This window comes from Pezoporus wallicus, unplaced genomic scaffold (genome assembly GCF_028554395.1).
Source record: "Pezoporus wallicus isolate ANWC-B61680 ecotype Strahan unplaced genomic scaffold, APGP_CSIRO_Pwel_v1 scaffold_7107, whole genome shotgun sequence".
NCBI lineage: Eukaryota > Metazoa > Chordata > Aves > Psittaciformes > Psittacidae > Pezoporus > Pezoporus wallicus.
Genome location: NW_026642114.1, coordinates 3,276,830 through 3,293,499, shown reverse-complemented (window position 1 = coordinate 3,293,499; position 16,670 = coordinate 3,276,830). Strand labels below are relative to the sequence as shown.

The 16,670-nt window shown below is 46.8% G+C and overlaps 1 protein-coding gene across 1 annotated transcript in view; it reads right to left on the bottom strand.

Annotated features, from left to right (window-relative positions):
• The window catches only part of TNR (tenascin R), a 74,632-nt gene that overhangs the window by 22,129 nt on the left and 35,833 nt on the right, over positions 1 to 16,670 (bottom strand). The window contains exons 2-6 of the mRNA XM_057427047.1: positions 8,534 to 9,086; positions 5,825 to 6,301; positions 5,110 to 5,373; positions 4,182 to 4,297; positions 666 to 816 (exon numbers count right to left, since the gene is read on the bottom strand). Of these exons, the coding sequence (XP_057283030.1) occupies positions 666 to 816; positions 4,182 to 4,297; positions 5,110 to 5,373; positions 5,825 to 6,301; positions 8,534 to 9,029 (1,504 nt within the window). The 5' untranslated portion in view covers positions 9,030 to 9,086. The remainder of the gene's footprint in view (positions 1 to 665; positions 817 to 4,181; positions 4,298 to 5,109; positions 5,374 to 5,824; positions 6,302 to 8,533; positions 9,087 to 16,670) is intronic.

The window sequence follows — 16,670 nt, the reverse complement described above, 5'->3', positions numbered from 1 at the left end:
GTTTGCAGCAACTTGGATAGAGGTAGATGTCTGCCTGGCTGCCAAGGCAGACTGCAGCAGATCTGGTGTGGAGAGCCTCTTCTCCCCAATGAGCAATGCCCATTGCCACGTCTCCTTCAGTGAGGAAAACACCCAATTGAATTTCCTCTAGCCTATGGATGGACCAGCGACCCGCCAAATAAATTGGTTAGGAAGGGATGTGCTGTTGCTCCTGGCTCCCTGCCCTACTGCCTGATTTGCCTGAATTGGTGGGAGTACAAGGCATTTAGTGGCAGAAAAGCAGGTGGGAGTTTTAATCTGTAATACACAAATAGGCAATGCATTTATGGAGGTATTTCTTGGGGGCATCCAGCCTCCAAAATATGAGATTAGTGAGGAAGAGCGATTTATCCAGCTATATAATAAAAGCAGACCTGACCCTTTGCTCCCAGCCCCATTAACCTTGCACCGTTTCTGTGCTTGCAGCAACTCGGGGATTGGAGGGGCCGAGAGGGACAAAATACCACATGAAGAAACCATTGCTGTGATGCACCTGTATCCTGGGCAGTTGGGTAGTGCTAGTTTTATCTCTGCCCATGCAATGCCAGGCTGCTCTCGCTGATGGGACCTTATTTTGGGGACCAAGCCCTGAGCACTGCTGTGCTGCTGGGGCTGGGCTCACTCACGGGTTGAGACGCTGTCGGAGGTGGGAGGGCTCCTGGCTTGTTCCTTCAGGGCCACCACAGTGACGGTGTACTCTTCCCCTGGCTTCAGCCCTGTCTGGTTGAAGGTGGTGACGGTGCTGGGGAGCTGGGCGATCACACCGCCCTCGTTATTCTGCCAGGGAGTGGAAAAAAGTGTTAAAAAAGGAAAGAAGAAAAGGTCTTCTGGGGGTTCTGGTGCATGGAGAAGAAGTGCCCCCCATGTTGCGTTCTTCCCCACCCATCCCTGCATCTCCACATTGCATCCTCACCTTGGCACATCCCATCATGGAGGTGCAGAAACCTAAGGTGAAGTCACCCATTGAATGTGAAGCACCTATGTTGTTGGTCTGAGAAATCCTCAACCATCCCTTCCCACTCACCCCTCATATTTTGCCATCTGTGTCTCTGCTGTCCTCCAGAAGAGAAAAGATAATCAAACCAAGGCCTAGGCTAGACTCCTTTTCCCTGCTATTCAGGTGCCAGGAGCCTTATATATATATATATACATATATATATATATATATGTAAAAGTACATATATATATACACATATATATATATATAAAAGTACATATTTATAAAAATGTGTATATATATATACATGCTAGAATATGTTCATATATAGGTATGAAACTGTAAGGTCTTTATTTTGTTACCCCCTGCTTTTTAAGTATCTTTATTAAAATCATTATACTTTGTGGATTTGCTCTGAAAAACTGCAAGGCTTTAAGCAACTTCAAATGTCACCTTTCCTGCCAGTGTTTAGACAAAGGATCTTTTCTTGCTGCTGTCTTCACTAATAACATGCTAAACAAATCTTTGCACATAGCTCTCAATTCATATTCACCTCTTTTCTCATTAAACAGGAAATCTTCCATTCTAGCCATAAATTGCCATCTTACCTTTCCTAATTTTCTTTTCTAAATCTGTCTTTGCTTCATCTTTTTCCCACCCCATCCCCAGAGCAGGCAGCAGACAGGCAGTCCCCACCTGACCCACTTTCAGGGGACGAGAGCATCACAGGCACCATGGAAGGAGAACTGCTGTGCAGGAAGGTGTGAGCATCCTCACAGGGATGCTGGGGACCAAATAAGCATCCTCTCATCCAGTTTTCAGGAAGACAGAGCAAGCTCAGTTTTGCTTGTTCAGTTTATCTGCGATGCTGCTGTTATAACTTTGTTGGTTTTAGCCTGTGGGCCTAGCTCCTGGGTTTATTTGGGGCATGGCATTTACCTAAGCAAGCACTGTCTCCAGACAATGAAGGAGACAGCACACCCTGCCTTATTTTAGGAGAAAAGTTGGTGATGGAGGTTTGACAGAGTCCAGTTCTGGTAGCTGAGAGGCAAGAGCACAACTATGCCTTTACATAGCAGGATCATGTGCTTGACTAATGGATGCAAACACTTCAGAGCCCAGTGAGCTCTGAGATAAAAATATACCCAATATTTTGTTGTTTTGTTTGTTGTTTTTTTTTTTTTGTTTGTTTGTTTGGTTGGTTGGTTGGTTTTTGGTTTTTGTTTTTTTTTCCTAAGGCTCAAGGCTTTTATGGAAAATGTGAACCTGCCTCCAAAACCTGCATCCAGGAACAGCCTTCCTTTTGCACCTTATCTCTTCCTTTACATCCTAATATGTGTGTTTAAGTTTTAAGATTAAAAATAGAAAGGAGGACCAATGGTTTGTATTTTTGTGCTGGCTTGAGAAAAACCTATTGATGATGATGACCCTGCTGGGAGAAGTTTGCTTCTACCCTTGCAATTCCTCACCATAAAATGGATATATCCCCATTTATCTGCTTCAGGGGGGATGCTGTTGAGCTTAATTCCTGAGTATCAGTGAAATGTTTGAAAGATAGCTATTTGTTGCTGCCAGAAACTCTTCCCTGATGTTGCCTTATCATTTTGGCTTTTATCCTGATGGTGAATTAAAATTATCCTAGGATTTATACCTGCAGTACCTGAACTTTGACTTCCAAAACAATTTACTTGTGGCTGTACCTGAAATTGCACCCAGATTCTTCCAGCCTTTTTGGAAAGGAGGGAATGAGTTATTTAAAGCAATTGGGCCCTTGCTTCCTGCTGTATAATGATACTTTGCAGTTGAGAGCATTTAAAACTTTGGGGCCAAGTTCTGCAGTTCTCAGCTGCCCAGAGCTGCCTTCAACTCCAGCGAGGGTTTTATACAAGTGAAAATGTCATAATTGAGCTCTTAATCAGCATTTCTTTTACTGTTGGGGCTTGAATGCTCTTGTAAAGAGGCTTCATATACAATTGAAGCTATATTTATGGCTAAATGGTGTAGAAATTATGAATACAGATAAAACACGATGTACAATTTTTGTTGCCATGCATAGAAAATATGTGATATTTAGGGCAACACTTTCATCCTTTCATCTTTTCTGGCACAATTTCTACCTGTTCATCACTAAAATTAAAATTCCATGGCAGGAATTAGACGTGTGTGGGACTCAGGGGTACTGATGGTTGTTGTCTGAGAACCGGCAGCTTCTCAGTTCAATCTAGATGGCTTTGGGTAACTTAGCGTGCAGAGAGCTGGTGTGAGGAAGAGAAGGAGGAGGAAGGGTCAAGGCAAAGGAGATGGAAGGGATAAAGAGAGGGTTACAGCAAGAGGTAGCATGGCTGGAAGGTTTATTCATTTATATCAGGAATAATGTGGCAAACAGGGTCAGGGCAGTGATCATCCCCCAGTACTTGGCACTGTACTTGATATTTGAGGCTGCATCTTGAATACTGCGTTCAGTTCTGGGCCCCTCACTACAAGAGAGGCATTGAGGTGCTGGAGCACATCCAGAGAAGGGCAACAAAGCTCATGAAGGGTCTGGAGCACAAGTCTGATGAGGAACGGCTGAGGGACCTGGGGTTGTTTAGTCTGAAGAAGAGAAGGCTCAGGGGGAACCTTATCACTCTCTACAACTACCTGAATAGAGGTTGCAGTGAGGTGGGGGTCAGTCTGTTGTCCCAAGTAATGAGTGATAGGATGAGATAATGTCCTCATTAGGTGGGGTTTAGATTGGATATTAGGAAAAATTTCTTCCTGAAAGGGTGATCAGGCATTGGAACAGGCTGCCCAGGGCAGTGGTGGTATCACCGTACTTGGAAGTGTTCAAAAAATATGTAGATGGGTCCCTTTGTGACATGCTTTAGTGGTGGACGTGGGTAAAGGTTGGACTTGATGATCTTAAAGGTCTTTTCCAACCTACTTGATTCTATGATTCTATGATTCTATATGCTTGTCTCACAATTTTATTGTGGAATTTCTTTGAGGACAAGTGTGTCTTGACACCAAAGACTACTGGAGAAATACAAGCTGGCAATTGTGGGTTGAGGTATTTGGGGCTGTCTGATGTGAAGCATATAGATTTCAAACAGAGGTCAGGTTTCTTGGAGGGGGGTGTAATTGGGAGCTAATTTAAGATCTGCTTGCTTAATGCTGTTAGGGTGACCAGGTGTACCCTGTGATGCCATGTATGTGGTGGCAGTACCTTGGGGATGAAGCTGATCTCCCAGCCGTCAAAAGGGAAAGAGAAGGGCTCCCACTGCACCTCTGCTGTCGTCTCTGTGATGGTCTTGAACTTCAGGCCCTGCGGTGTGGCAAGGTCTGGAAGGGAGCAGAGGGGTGGTGAGCAGAGCAGAACGGGTGTGAGGGTGAGCCTGTCCCCACCCTGCTCCCTGTGGCTATTTTGTTATTCAGGCAACAAAAACAGGGAACATTTTGGTAGCTGTTACCAGAGCCCCTTTGTCCCTGCCCTTGGTGGGTTGGAGGGGGAAGAGGGAAATGGCTGGGCTGCTGAACACTGAAGAATCCCACTGCATTACTGTGTGAACAGCGAGAATGATGGGCTTGCAAAAGGGGTGTCTGGATAGTTTGTTTTCCCACTGTCCTCTGTATCTTTGGTTTCCAAGGATCCTTTCTGGAGGTTGCCATTACAGATTGTTACTCCCATTTTCCTCTGTGCATCATGGCTCTGTCAGAACTATGTATCTCCTGATGCACAGCAGCATCCCCTCTACCACCTATGTCAAGGGGATTCGTCATGGGGAACCCACCCAGGAGTGGGAGGAGAATCTATGACTTCTGTGATATATTGCAATATTTTCTATGAGGAAATAAGTGTAATATTTTGGGCCATAGAACAGGGGGCTTCAGTCAGACGGTGAAATTTTCTTTGATTTTTACTCATTCAGGTTTTCATCCGGACTGAGTCCTCCTGCCCAGGATGGACACATTTCCCCCTTTCCTATATCTCTATACAGATATATATGAGGATAAAAGCATACCAAATATTTGATTTTTTTTTTTTTTAAAGCTCAAGTTTCTGCTGCTAGAAGGCTTTTATGGAAAATGCTAACCAGCTTGAACATCACCTCCAGCTATCCAGTACCAAGTGAGAAGCGCAGTAGCATACTTACTGGTCACTACCTTGGAGGTAACAGGGATGCTCAGGACATCACTGATGACTGTGTAGATGCTGACATTGTAGGCAACGCCTGGCTCTAGCTCCGTGATGGTGATGCTGCTCCAGTCTCCAGGCACTCGTTGCTGGAGCTGGGTGCCCCCTGGCCATGCCGGCTGGTATGAGATGATGTACTCGGTGGCTGCCCGGCTGCTGTCCCACGTCAGCTCAATGGAGCTGTCACTGATCCCTGTCACTCGCAGGTTTTCAGGTGGAGCCACTGATAGGAAGGGCAGAGGTAAGGAAAGCATCAGAGTGTGCGTGGCTTATCCTCACCCCACTGTGGGGAAAGGTGCATAGATCTGCTGGTGGGACATGTGTGTGGGCTTTGGGCTGGCGGTTACATGCTATCTATGATTGTATTAACTGCTATAGCAAGGCAGAAGCTGAGAAGAACTTGACTGCAACTGGTTTTACGCCAAGGGTTTACCACCAGTGCTGGGGTGAACTTCACTGTCTTTTTGCTCACCTCCCAAACTTCTGTCTCTGGGGAAAGGGACAGTGACAGAAGGGAGTCTGTCAAACTGTGGGGCCTGAGCAGGTTCTATGTGACATGCTTTGCCAAGTATGGCTTTCTCCCAGGCTTCATGATGCCCGTATAGTGCTGTGGGCATCTTGAGGCCCTTGCTCATACATTAGGGTCTGGCTCTCCCCGCGCACGCCCCTACTACCTGATGAGCAGTCCTGCCCTTCATAGCCTTCCTCGCAGATGCAGAGACCATCCTGGCAGACCCCACGGCCGCTGCAGGCGTTGGGGCAGTGCAGCCACCTGCAGTCCTCCCCGGCGTAGCCCTCCTGGCAGATGCATGTGCCATTGACGCAGTAGCCCTTCCCTGAGCAGTCATGGGGGCACCGCAGCTGGGAGCAATCCTCCCCGGTGAAACCCTCCTCACAGATGCACTCGCCATCCACGCAGAGCCCATGGGAGCCACAGCCGCTGGGGCAACGGAGCTGGGAGCAGTCCTCACCCCCATAGTCATTGTCGCAGATGCACTGACCCTCCAGGCAGACACCGCGGCTGGAGCAGCCCCGGGGGCAGTGGGGCTCAGAGCAGTTGCTGCCCGCCCAGCCCTCCATGCACACGCAGCTGCAGGATTCCAGGCTGAAGTTCCCATGGCCGCTGCACTGTGGGGTGTAATCCAGCTGCCCTGCAAGGATGCAGGACCAAGGGTCAGAGCCTCCCACATCAGCCCATTGATGGGCTGTGGGGAAGGGAGAAAAGGTGTGGGGCAAGCAGGGGATGGTCCTTCCTTTGGTTGAGCATGCTCAGCTCTGGGGAGCCTGTGGCTGGTGGAGGCAGAATTGGTGATATGTGCTCATGGAGGGGATGGGTGGGTGTCCAGGAGTTTATTTGTGCCCTTGGGAATACTGGCCTCCATAGCTATGGGTGCCATTAGCCTTGCTGGACAGCAAGTGCTCCCTTTGCTTCCCATCAACTGGCTCAGCACTCAGTTGATGGGAACATCCCTAGACCTCTTAGTGGGAAAAAGCCCTCCTTAGCCAAGTCGTCTGCACCAGCCATGATTCCAGTTGTCTCCTCTCCACCCACTGTTCCTTTTTACAGGTGAGAGATCCCAGTCTGCTCACTCCCTCTCCTACATGAAGCAGGTATGTACCCAAAGACATCATCGTCACCCCTATCTTGGGGAGCCTGATTAAGATGGAGCTGTTGGCTTTGTAAAAAGTATCAGGGTTTGGGCGTACTGGGTTTGTGGGAAAGCGAGGAAAGCACACGGCCACCGTAGCCACCACCTCTAAAGTTCCCGCTTTACCCAGCAACCTTTCACAGGACACTCTAGGATGAGGAGGGATGCCCGGGGATGAAGGCACCAGTCACTATAACATTGCCAGTTCTCTCCTGTTATGCCCTGTAACATGGACCTATTGCTCTAGTTTAGGGTTTATCTCAGCCAGCCTAATGTTTCTTTGCTATTTTTTACTGCTTTTCTTCCTTGTGTGAACTGAGGATGAACAGAAACACTTTCTGTGCTTCCTTGACCCTTGGGAAACCTCTGCACCATGAAGACCTGAAGCTGCATGACTCTGTCCCCTAAGTAAGTTTTCTATCCTAGCTGAGCTACCTGAGCATCATTTCCTATGGGGTGTGTGTGTGTGTCTGTGTGCAGCAGATGCTCATGTGAAAGGATTTCAGTTACATGCTGTGCTAGACAGCACCATTTGGGTTACTTTGCAGGATGCTTCCCATCTAAACTACAAATACTGGGAATGACAATCAGGATCTCTTCAGATCTCAGCCTCTAGTTAAGTTATCAAAAGAAGATGCTTGTAAATGTGTTGGAAGAGAGCATCTTTCCTTGGGGAAATGCCTCAGGTGGTGGGGTAGGGATCCTGGTCTCCTTTGCAGTGCAGCAAATTGAAAGCAACTCTGGTAAAAATAAATTACTCCAGTTTTAGCTCAGCACATCTGTGTTCCGAGTGGAGACTCCACCAAGCGATGAATATTTAATGGTACTATCTGCATATGCTGCAAATAACCCAAATAGGCTCATCAGAGTTACAAATAAATTTCTTTAAAACAGGTTTTCCCCTGTTTTCTATGTGATTTTACCAAACCCTCTTACTGATCTTCCCAAGACATAAGGAAAACCACCAGTATACTGGCTCCTGCCCTATTGAAATGCAGCCTCTAGCTCAAACCTTTCCTAACCCACCTCATTTCAACTGCATGCTGCTTCCCTGTCTCTGAGGAATGGCCATGGTGAAATGAAGGGCTGTCTTTGATGGAGCACCCCTAATGGGGGCTCTTGAAGAGCTTCCCAAACCGCACGTTTTTATTCACTTAAAGTATCCTGTTGATGGTTTTGTGCCTTTGTTACAAATTTTGTTTGCATCTTTCAAGGCAACAGAAATTATTCTCCCATTTATTTATTTATTCGTTTAAGCTCAGCTTTTCATACTCATTCACCCCTTCTACAGAGAAGACAAAGGGGTTTATTGATGGCTCTTGGAGTGCTGCCTTCAGCTGCGAGACAGCTTAGGAGAGCATCAGCTATTCCTCTCCTCCCCGTCCCATGAGCAGTGGCAGATCTAACATTGTTGCAAGGACTGCAGGGTAGGGAGATCACCCTGTTCACCCCTTACCAGCTGTAACTTTATCTGTAAGGGGGCTTTAGCTCTGGCTATGGGGTTTCTGCAGCGAGCAGGGCATGAGGGCTCAAGTGACCAAATCCCTCCTGGGGGTTTTCCTGCCTTGGAGGCCCTAAGATGAGCTTTCCCCTAAAGCCACAGCCACATTATAGGCAAATACAGATTTTTCTCTGTTGCCAGTCTGTGTGGCATTACCAGTTTTGTATTTATTTCTCCTGCCTTTCACTTGATCCCTCAGTCCCCAGCAAGAGCTAACAGGATGGCATTACTACCTGTGGCTGCATTTTCTTGGCAGCAATTGGAGTTGCATTGGTCCCGGAGCATGGACACCTCCCTCTCCAGCATCTCAATCCTGCTCAGCAGCTCCTGCAGGGACGGGAGGGAGGTGGAGCACTTGCAGGCCTGCTTGGGCAAGTTTATCCTGTGGGTGAAGGTGACCTGGCTCTCGCTGTCAGAGGTCTGCTCCGTGTACTCCGCCAGCTGGTCATCTTCTGAACTCACCTCCTCAGCTGACGACTTGAACATGGACGAGCAGCAGCTGTTTAGGGGTACATTGATGTTGTAGATGTGGTGGAAGACCATGGGCTGTTCTTTGATTGGTGGGCTGCAGTTGGACAAGCTACCCTTCTCATCCACTGCTGGCCTCTCGGCTGGCTCTGTTGTCACCTCCAGCCGGCACTCAAAAGGCTTGAGGACAGCACCCAGCAGAAGCAAGTTAAAGCTGATGAGCACATTCCTCAGGACTGGGTTTTCACTGTCAATCCCCATTTTCTTGGGGAAAAGAGCCTTCTAAGCCAGCCTTGCTCAGCCAAGTGTGGGGAGGACCTGGAAAAACAGAAGAAAGAGCATGGTTGGTGTTAATGCTGATACTGTGCTCAGTGTAGAACGGCAAATCCTTCAGGGCAAGGTCATCCAGAGACATGTGGGACCAACTTGACAGACACACAGTTCTGCTGATTTTAGTGGAACCTAGATCAGCCCTGAATGAAGCCCATATCTGGCAGGGAGACCCTGCCATAGGCCTTGTACAGTGACAGAGGCAGATTCTTGTTTGGTTGTCGGTTTGGTTTTGGTTTGTTTGGTTTTGTTGGTTTTTGTTGAGGTTTTTTTTTAGTGTTTTTTTTTTTTTTAAGGAAACAGTTGATCTGGTACTAACAAAGGACCAAATACCTGTGTTTTCAGCAAAACCACACCGTATGGGATCTAGTTGAAGACCCCCATCAATATGGCGTGTAAGGTTTAATGCATGGGTGATGGTGAAACATCCCTGTGCTCTCCTTCTGTTGTCTCCTGTGCCCCAGGATCTTTGCCCAGGGTTGCTAAGCTTCCTTCAATAGCTATAGGAACAGCAGCCTTGATTTTGAACATTTTTAAATTACAGCAGGCAGGCTCCAGCTTGTTCAGGTCAATGCTCTGAGCAGGCAAATCCCTCCTGTTAAAGTGACTTCACCCCCCATGAGTGCTCTGGATTATGAGTTAATCTTGCCTTGATTTGGAACAACACAACTTCTCATTCTGGTATTGATCGTGAGACCCTGGGTGGCAATCCAGCCTTGGAGGACCACATTTATCTTCAGCCTAAAATCACTGGTGCCAGCCTAGTTGCACTGGGAATGGATTCACCCCCATTACTCATTGGGATTGTTGTCTGCTGACCAATACTTAAATCCAACTGGTTTGCCATGAGGAATCACTGCCTGGTCCATCAGAAGATAGTGTTAACAGGCAGGTGAGGCAGTGTCTGCAACGTCATTGCACTCAGTGATAATCTTAGCCTTGTGTTTTCTTTGCAGGATATAGCTTATATGCAGGCCATGTAGGATTGCTGGAATGTGGCTGCTGTGCTGTGAATAAGGGCTCTCAGCTGAGCCCTAGCACTACTTCAGGTTCAGGACAGTTAATTAAAGATTTCCATCCAATAGCTACAAATGATCAATTGGATTTCTTGCAGCATTTTAGAAGGGAATGTAAATTGCTGTGTTTGCTGCTCCCTACATTCTGGGTTTGTAGGACCTGGACTGGTGAGTGCTGGAGATGCGCTTTGTGGTTCTTTCTGCACCAGTAGTGCAAAAGATGCAGCAGGCACATTAAATCTGGTAAACAGGCTCTTTACAGTGCTGGTAAAAAAATGCAAAGAACTGAGGACCTTCTTGCTGAATCACCAGAACTTTCACCAGAGTTCTAAGAAGTTGCAGGGTTTAGGCATGATTCAAATCCAGGACATGGCTTTTGCAGTGTCCAGCTTTAATTCATGATAACTTTAATAACTCTGTATTTAGACTCCAAGAGGGCTTAGCCATTCATATAGGAATGAAGACTAGAAATCAGCATGTGGGACTACATGGGTTAAGAAGGACTTAAAACCTCAAGGACTTAAAAAACCTCAAGTGCCGGGGTGACCCATTTCCATGGAACCTGCCTTGAAGGGCCACTACATGGAGAGGTGCAAATTGCCATATCTGCCAGTTACAATATGATCCTTCTGCTGGGATATTTGGTGGCAAAAGGAGGTGGGACATCAACCTGATCTGACTCAGCTGCCTATCACAGTAGCTCTGATACCAGTTCCTGAAACTGGGAAATAAAGGTGCAAAGGAGTGTCAGGTTCAGTGTTTCCAACAAGACACTTAAAGCCAAATTGCCAAAGCTGCATTAGGTTCACACTAGGGCACACTGGCCATGAGGGGCATGAAGTACAGGATGGTGGGGATGATATCCTGATGGCTTTTGGTGGATGCTTCCATCCTATTCCTGTGGGGTCTTCTCCAAGCCGTAGGAACTAGCATTGCAGGGCAGGTGCAGTACTCCAGCAGTTCAGGTGTTTTAGGCGGGGGAAGGAGAGGATGGCAGTGTAATGTTCAGGTGTGATACACAGCTGAGCCATGCTTGGGGCCACTCACCACTTCTGACATTGCTGGTATCTTCCATTACCATAATCTTGAGCAATTGCCCTTCCTTACTTCTAATGACTCTCCTAGTCTGGAGTTCCTACCCAGGGAACAGCTGTGCCTCCCCCCTTTCCCTGCTGCTGAATGAAAATATTTGTTTACTGATTCCTTTCCTACAATACCACACTGCTCCAGAAAATATCACTATTCAGCTGCCTCACAGTGTTTGCAGGGTTATTATCCCATATTACTGCAATGTTTCTGCTACCCTTTTCTTCTCTGCTCCCTGCTTAATTCTTTCTTCTCATGAGCAGGCACCTGAGGCTCCTTTGGTAGACTCTCTTTTATTCCCTGGTTGTAAGAAAAGCAAGAAAAATGGAAATAACTCCATCACCTTAGCACCTGTGGTGGCTCTGACTGTGCCCACAGAAGACAGAAAGAAGGAGGGCACAGGAGATGACAGAGAGGTGTGATTAATTCTCTATAAGTAGTGATTTGGGACTGCACTCTCAGACTCTGTCACCTCCGTCCCCAATCCTTCTTTGCTTTATGGGCTCCCCAGAGGCTTCTGGGTGGCCCCAGCTGACCCATGGAGGGACTTCTTGTCCCTGTGTAATGGGGTAGCTGCGACTGGGAAAGGCTCAAGGATTGATTAGCACTGACTGCCTTTGACTTGTCAGTGTTTGAGGCTAACTACTCGCTCCTTGGCCTCTCACTTGGCTTTTATGTGCGTGCTCAGAGTAGAAGTAATTGTGGCTATGAGCCAGCTGCACTGAGCTGGGCCAGAGCTTCAAAGCAAGCCTCCTTGCAGGATTACATGAGCAGCTTAGACATGGGTATATGAAATCCTTCCCCTCCCTGCTCCAGCGTGGCTCAATAGAAACACCAGAGCCTGTTTATGAGCACAGCTGGAGCCAGAGGATGGGGAGAAAAAACCTCCAGGTGGATGCAGGAATAAGGGAGTGGGAGACAGGCCAGTGGACAAAGTGGATAAACATGGCAGAGACTGCTTACTAATGACAGCAATAAGGTCTGATAGTTAACAGCTCTCTAACCCATAGACTGAAAGCATTCATTTGCCAGTAGAAACCCCCAGGCTCATTAATCTGAATTTCTTTCTTGGTATATTCATCACAGTGGACACTGGGGTGATACTGCCTGGCTCTCATTTCTGAGTGGCACATCATGGTACTCCCCTCCAGCACTGCTTCTACATGGTGGCCTTGGGTGGGGGGTGATGCTGAGGGGGTAGTGGCATTGCTGTGGCATGGTGCAAAAGGAGCTTTCTCTTTATTATTGTTATTAGAAACAAGATCATAGAAGCAAAAAAAAAAAGGAAAGAAAAAGTAATCCTGCATTGATTAGGTGCTGGATCAGGCTTAATTGCCACGGGATGGGCTCTTCACTGTGAAATGGTGAAAAGTCACCCTGTTCTGGCTGTCCCCAGCTCAACCCAGGCTGGTTCAATAGAAACATCAAGGTTCTGCAGGACAGGAGGATGCTTCTTGGTGTCCTCCAACCCACAGCAGACCATTTTAGCTGTACATCCCTATTAATTCTTGACATCTTCCTGGAGGCTTGGACTGACAGCTCTGAAACCCTGCCAAATTTGTCAATGTATTCCCAGGGTCTGTCATCTCCATTCCCTACCTGGTTCTGCTTTGTCTCCTGCTCTTCTGTCAGTGATTTACTTTTCCCTAAAGACCCCATCACCATGAACTCATCTGGGGTGGGTTAGTGCAGTGATTTTGCTGACAGAGCTCCAGGGCTGCATACATGGTGTGACAGCTTGAGGCTTGTCTGCTGGGGAAGAGAAGTTGCATTATTTTTCCTGTATCAGCTTCCTTGTTCTCCTGTCCTCATGGTGCTTCCCTGCCCAGCTGATGCTACCCATGGGCAGCAACGGAGCCATTAGAAACCATTGCCTGAGTGAACAGATCCGGGACTATATCTGTTTTGTTTTTTTTTCCATGTACAAGGGAAAAAAGGCAAATTTCTGTGGTTATTTCATGTATAAAATTAGTTGCATTAGGGCAAATTTATCTGGGGTGCTTTTTAGTCTTTTAAAATTTTGCATTCATTGTCACCAAATTCAGATAGAACTCCAAGCTAGTGGTGTTCCCAGGGCTTGGGTCCATCCATCCCTGGTAGTGGCTTTGGAAAACCTCACAGCCAGCACAGCAAAGGAAGGTTTGAGCCTGGAACTTTCCCAGCATCTGATGGTGATGTCTTCTTCACTTTCCATCAGGCTGGAGCAATGCCTCTCCATTCTCTTGCACCCGCACAGGACAGTTGATCTCCAGTTGCCTCTGGCACAGCACAAGCTGGGGCTGATGCTTTTATTTTACGAGATCGGGTTTTCCTTGGTTTGATTTGCCCTTTTTTTTTTTTTTTACTTTTTTTCCCTACAGTTCCCCAGAAACACAAGCGTTTGAATTAAAGTTTAAATTAAAGAGTTATTGAAGTTAATTATGAAGTTTGGCAGGCACTGAGCTCTCAGCTCCAAAGCATTTCAACTTTGGGGAGCTGTGGAAGAATCGATCTGCAATTTCTGTATGGTGCTCAATAAAAAATACACACAATATAAAACTGAGAAAAATATTTGAGGGATTTTGCTAAACATACACCACAGCAAAGCACTCTCTTTCCCTCCCAAATGGCCTGTTTCCATTGGGATTGTGTCTTATGGGCCACCGAAGGAGGAAACAGAAAAAACATATAAAATTCACAGTGCATACAAACTAATTATATCTTTTCAGCTATTTTTACATTTTGCTGATGGGTTGTATATGTGTGAGCGGCTCAGTGCTAGGAATGCGAAAGAGAACCTGTGTGTGGTGATGCTTGGAGCAGCTATCCTGAGAAGTCATTAATGGTATGGGAGTGGTTTGGGGATGAGGGGGTCAGCATCACCCCAGGATGCAGTGCCATGTGCCCCAACAGCATCTACAGCCCCTGTTTTATTGAACACAGGAAATGACAACTGTGCCCCAGGGCCTGCTGCAGGACAGGCACAGGGCATCAGCTCTGCACAATGGGGATGATGCCAGAAGTTTTATCTCTAGCATTTTGTAGAAATAATTTAATGTTTGGATGGTCCAATGATATTTGTACTTTCATGCCAGTTTTGGGGAATTGCTTTGTGTATTTTGAAGTGACTAAAAATGTGAAAATGAAGTGAGCATTTTGTTTTGGCTGTGAAACCTTTTAGTCTACCTAGAGCACATAGAGATATATGTGTATATGCATATTAATATGAATTTATTGCATTCTCTTTTCTTGAACACTGGATAAACCACAAGCCCTGATTTTTGGTGCAGATGACAAACTGGAAAATCAGTTCTATGTGGAATTTTGACTGGCAGTCATCCTTAATGTGAACCAACAAACCATCAAGAAGCAGAGCTTGCTATTGCTTCCTCAGCACTGCAGGAGTAGCAGATATTAGCCAACACCCAGCCGTCCCCAAGCCATGTCAGGGGTGGCTGATTTGAGCTGTGGTGTGTTCTCTGCCGGAGCCTGGCTGGCAGGAGCCAGACCACCAGAACAGATTTGCTTGGGGCTGCTGCTAATGGTGGGAGAGAGGCCGGGGTGCGTGCTGTGTGAAGCAGGCGTGAAACCTCCAAGCATATTATTTGGGCTTTTATGATGAAAAGTGTGTTGGAGGTTTTCCATAAATAAGAAAAAAAACCCTGATGGATGGTTCTCAGTTCTCCCAAAACCACCCTGGAGATACTCAAATACTCAGTGCAGATGGTGCCTTCTCCATGCTACAGCGAAATGCAGCTTGTGCAGCTTTCATCTCATTTTGCTGGACTCATAGGAAAGGAAATTCAGCTCTGTGGTGTCCCTGGTCATATTCCCAGCCATATGCTTTCCATTCTAAGGTGACCACACAGATGGGAAACTGAGGCGGATGGAAAGCTCTGAAGCCCAACACTGGTTTTTTTAGACCTCCCAAAAGGCTGCGATAGCTGCAGCACTCGCTGGTTTAGAGCAACCCACTGCTCCCATGCATCAGCATCATTGTTGAGATGTATGTTGAAATCACTCCTAGGTGCCACAGTCCTCCAGCCTTGGCAGGTGAGGATGTGTGCATGGGAATGTGCACACCTTGCTTTGCTTTGTTTCATGATCCAGTGAGAAACTGTTGTGATTTGCACGTCTCACCAGAAAGCACTTGTGTTGCATCAGCCACTAGCTGAGAAATAGTGGAAGTAATTGGGTCAGATACTCAGCAGCTTTACTACAGATTTGGTGTTGTGAGGCTAATTTGCACTATTAGGACCATCCTGAGCAGATGCAGAGATGCAGCTTGTCCTGCAGACCGAACTGCCTCCCACAGATTTCTGAGGGGAGGAGCACTAGCTCCCTGTTATTACTAACCTACTGATGTAGAAGTTGTCTGTTTAAAAAGGTTTTCATTACATTAGTTCCCTGGGCTTCATGGCAGAGTGAAGGTCCTTGCTACATGCAGGCAAATAGAGTCCTATCCCTGGTGAGCTCCTCGTGCACCCTCTGCCTAATTGCAGTCCCTGTCCCCCCTCAACGTGTTGCAGGCTTTTGGAGGAATTGAAAAGAGATGGAAAGTTTAGAGGAGTGAACTAATGCTGGTTAGTTGAAGGCAGGACCCTTGGAACTCCTGGGTCCAAAGCTGAGGATCAAGACAAATACCTGCACCACACCTGGGAAACCAATTTCATGCTGCCACTAAGCAGCTCTCAGCAAGGGAATTGTCTTCCCCTAGCTAATTACATATTTAAGGATGAAATACTTTGACACTTTTACCAGTCTTCCCTAACTATACGTGGAGGAAGAAATCTATAGTTCCTCCAACTGACTGAAATGCTACCAGGTTAATAATTCATGCATGACTCCGCAGCCTATATTATATCTTGCTCTCATTACATATTCTTTTATTGAATTGTCATGGCATGTATCAATAGCCTCTATAAGCTCCCACAGGAAAGCAGGCAATAGGTTAGTGCAAAGGTTTTAGGGAGAATCTCCTTTCATTTTCCCATCAACAGGTAAAGTCTGGATTTGGCGTGGCTGGCTTCATACCATGAAGATCCCTCCTGCCAGCTTCCCTGTGAAGCCTGTGAAGCCACTGGGATAAGTCTCATTTTTGCAAGGGTGAGGGCTCTAATCCAAGCCCATCACAGCATTTCACTAAACAAATTGTGGTCTTGACTGTCTTAATTTATATATATATATATATACAGGCAGGCATCTCTGATTCTAATGTAAAGACCCATGGAGTCCAGCGTCCTGCAGGAGCGTGACCCTTCTGGGTCCATATGTGACATGCTGGTCCAGCAGTGCCTGAAATCTCAGATCCTAATGGGAGTTGCTTGCTGCTAAAAATGAGCTCTTCCACACCTACTTATGAGGCTGGATGTGTTACTTGAGTTGTACCAGGGAAGTATTTTGTAGCCTGGACCTTTGAACACTAAGATTTGAAGTCTATTTGAGATGGCCTTGGCTGCCCTGCTGCTGGGACAGCCCCATACCCTGGGGC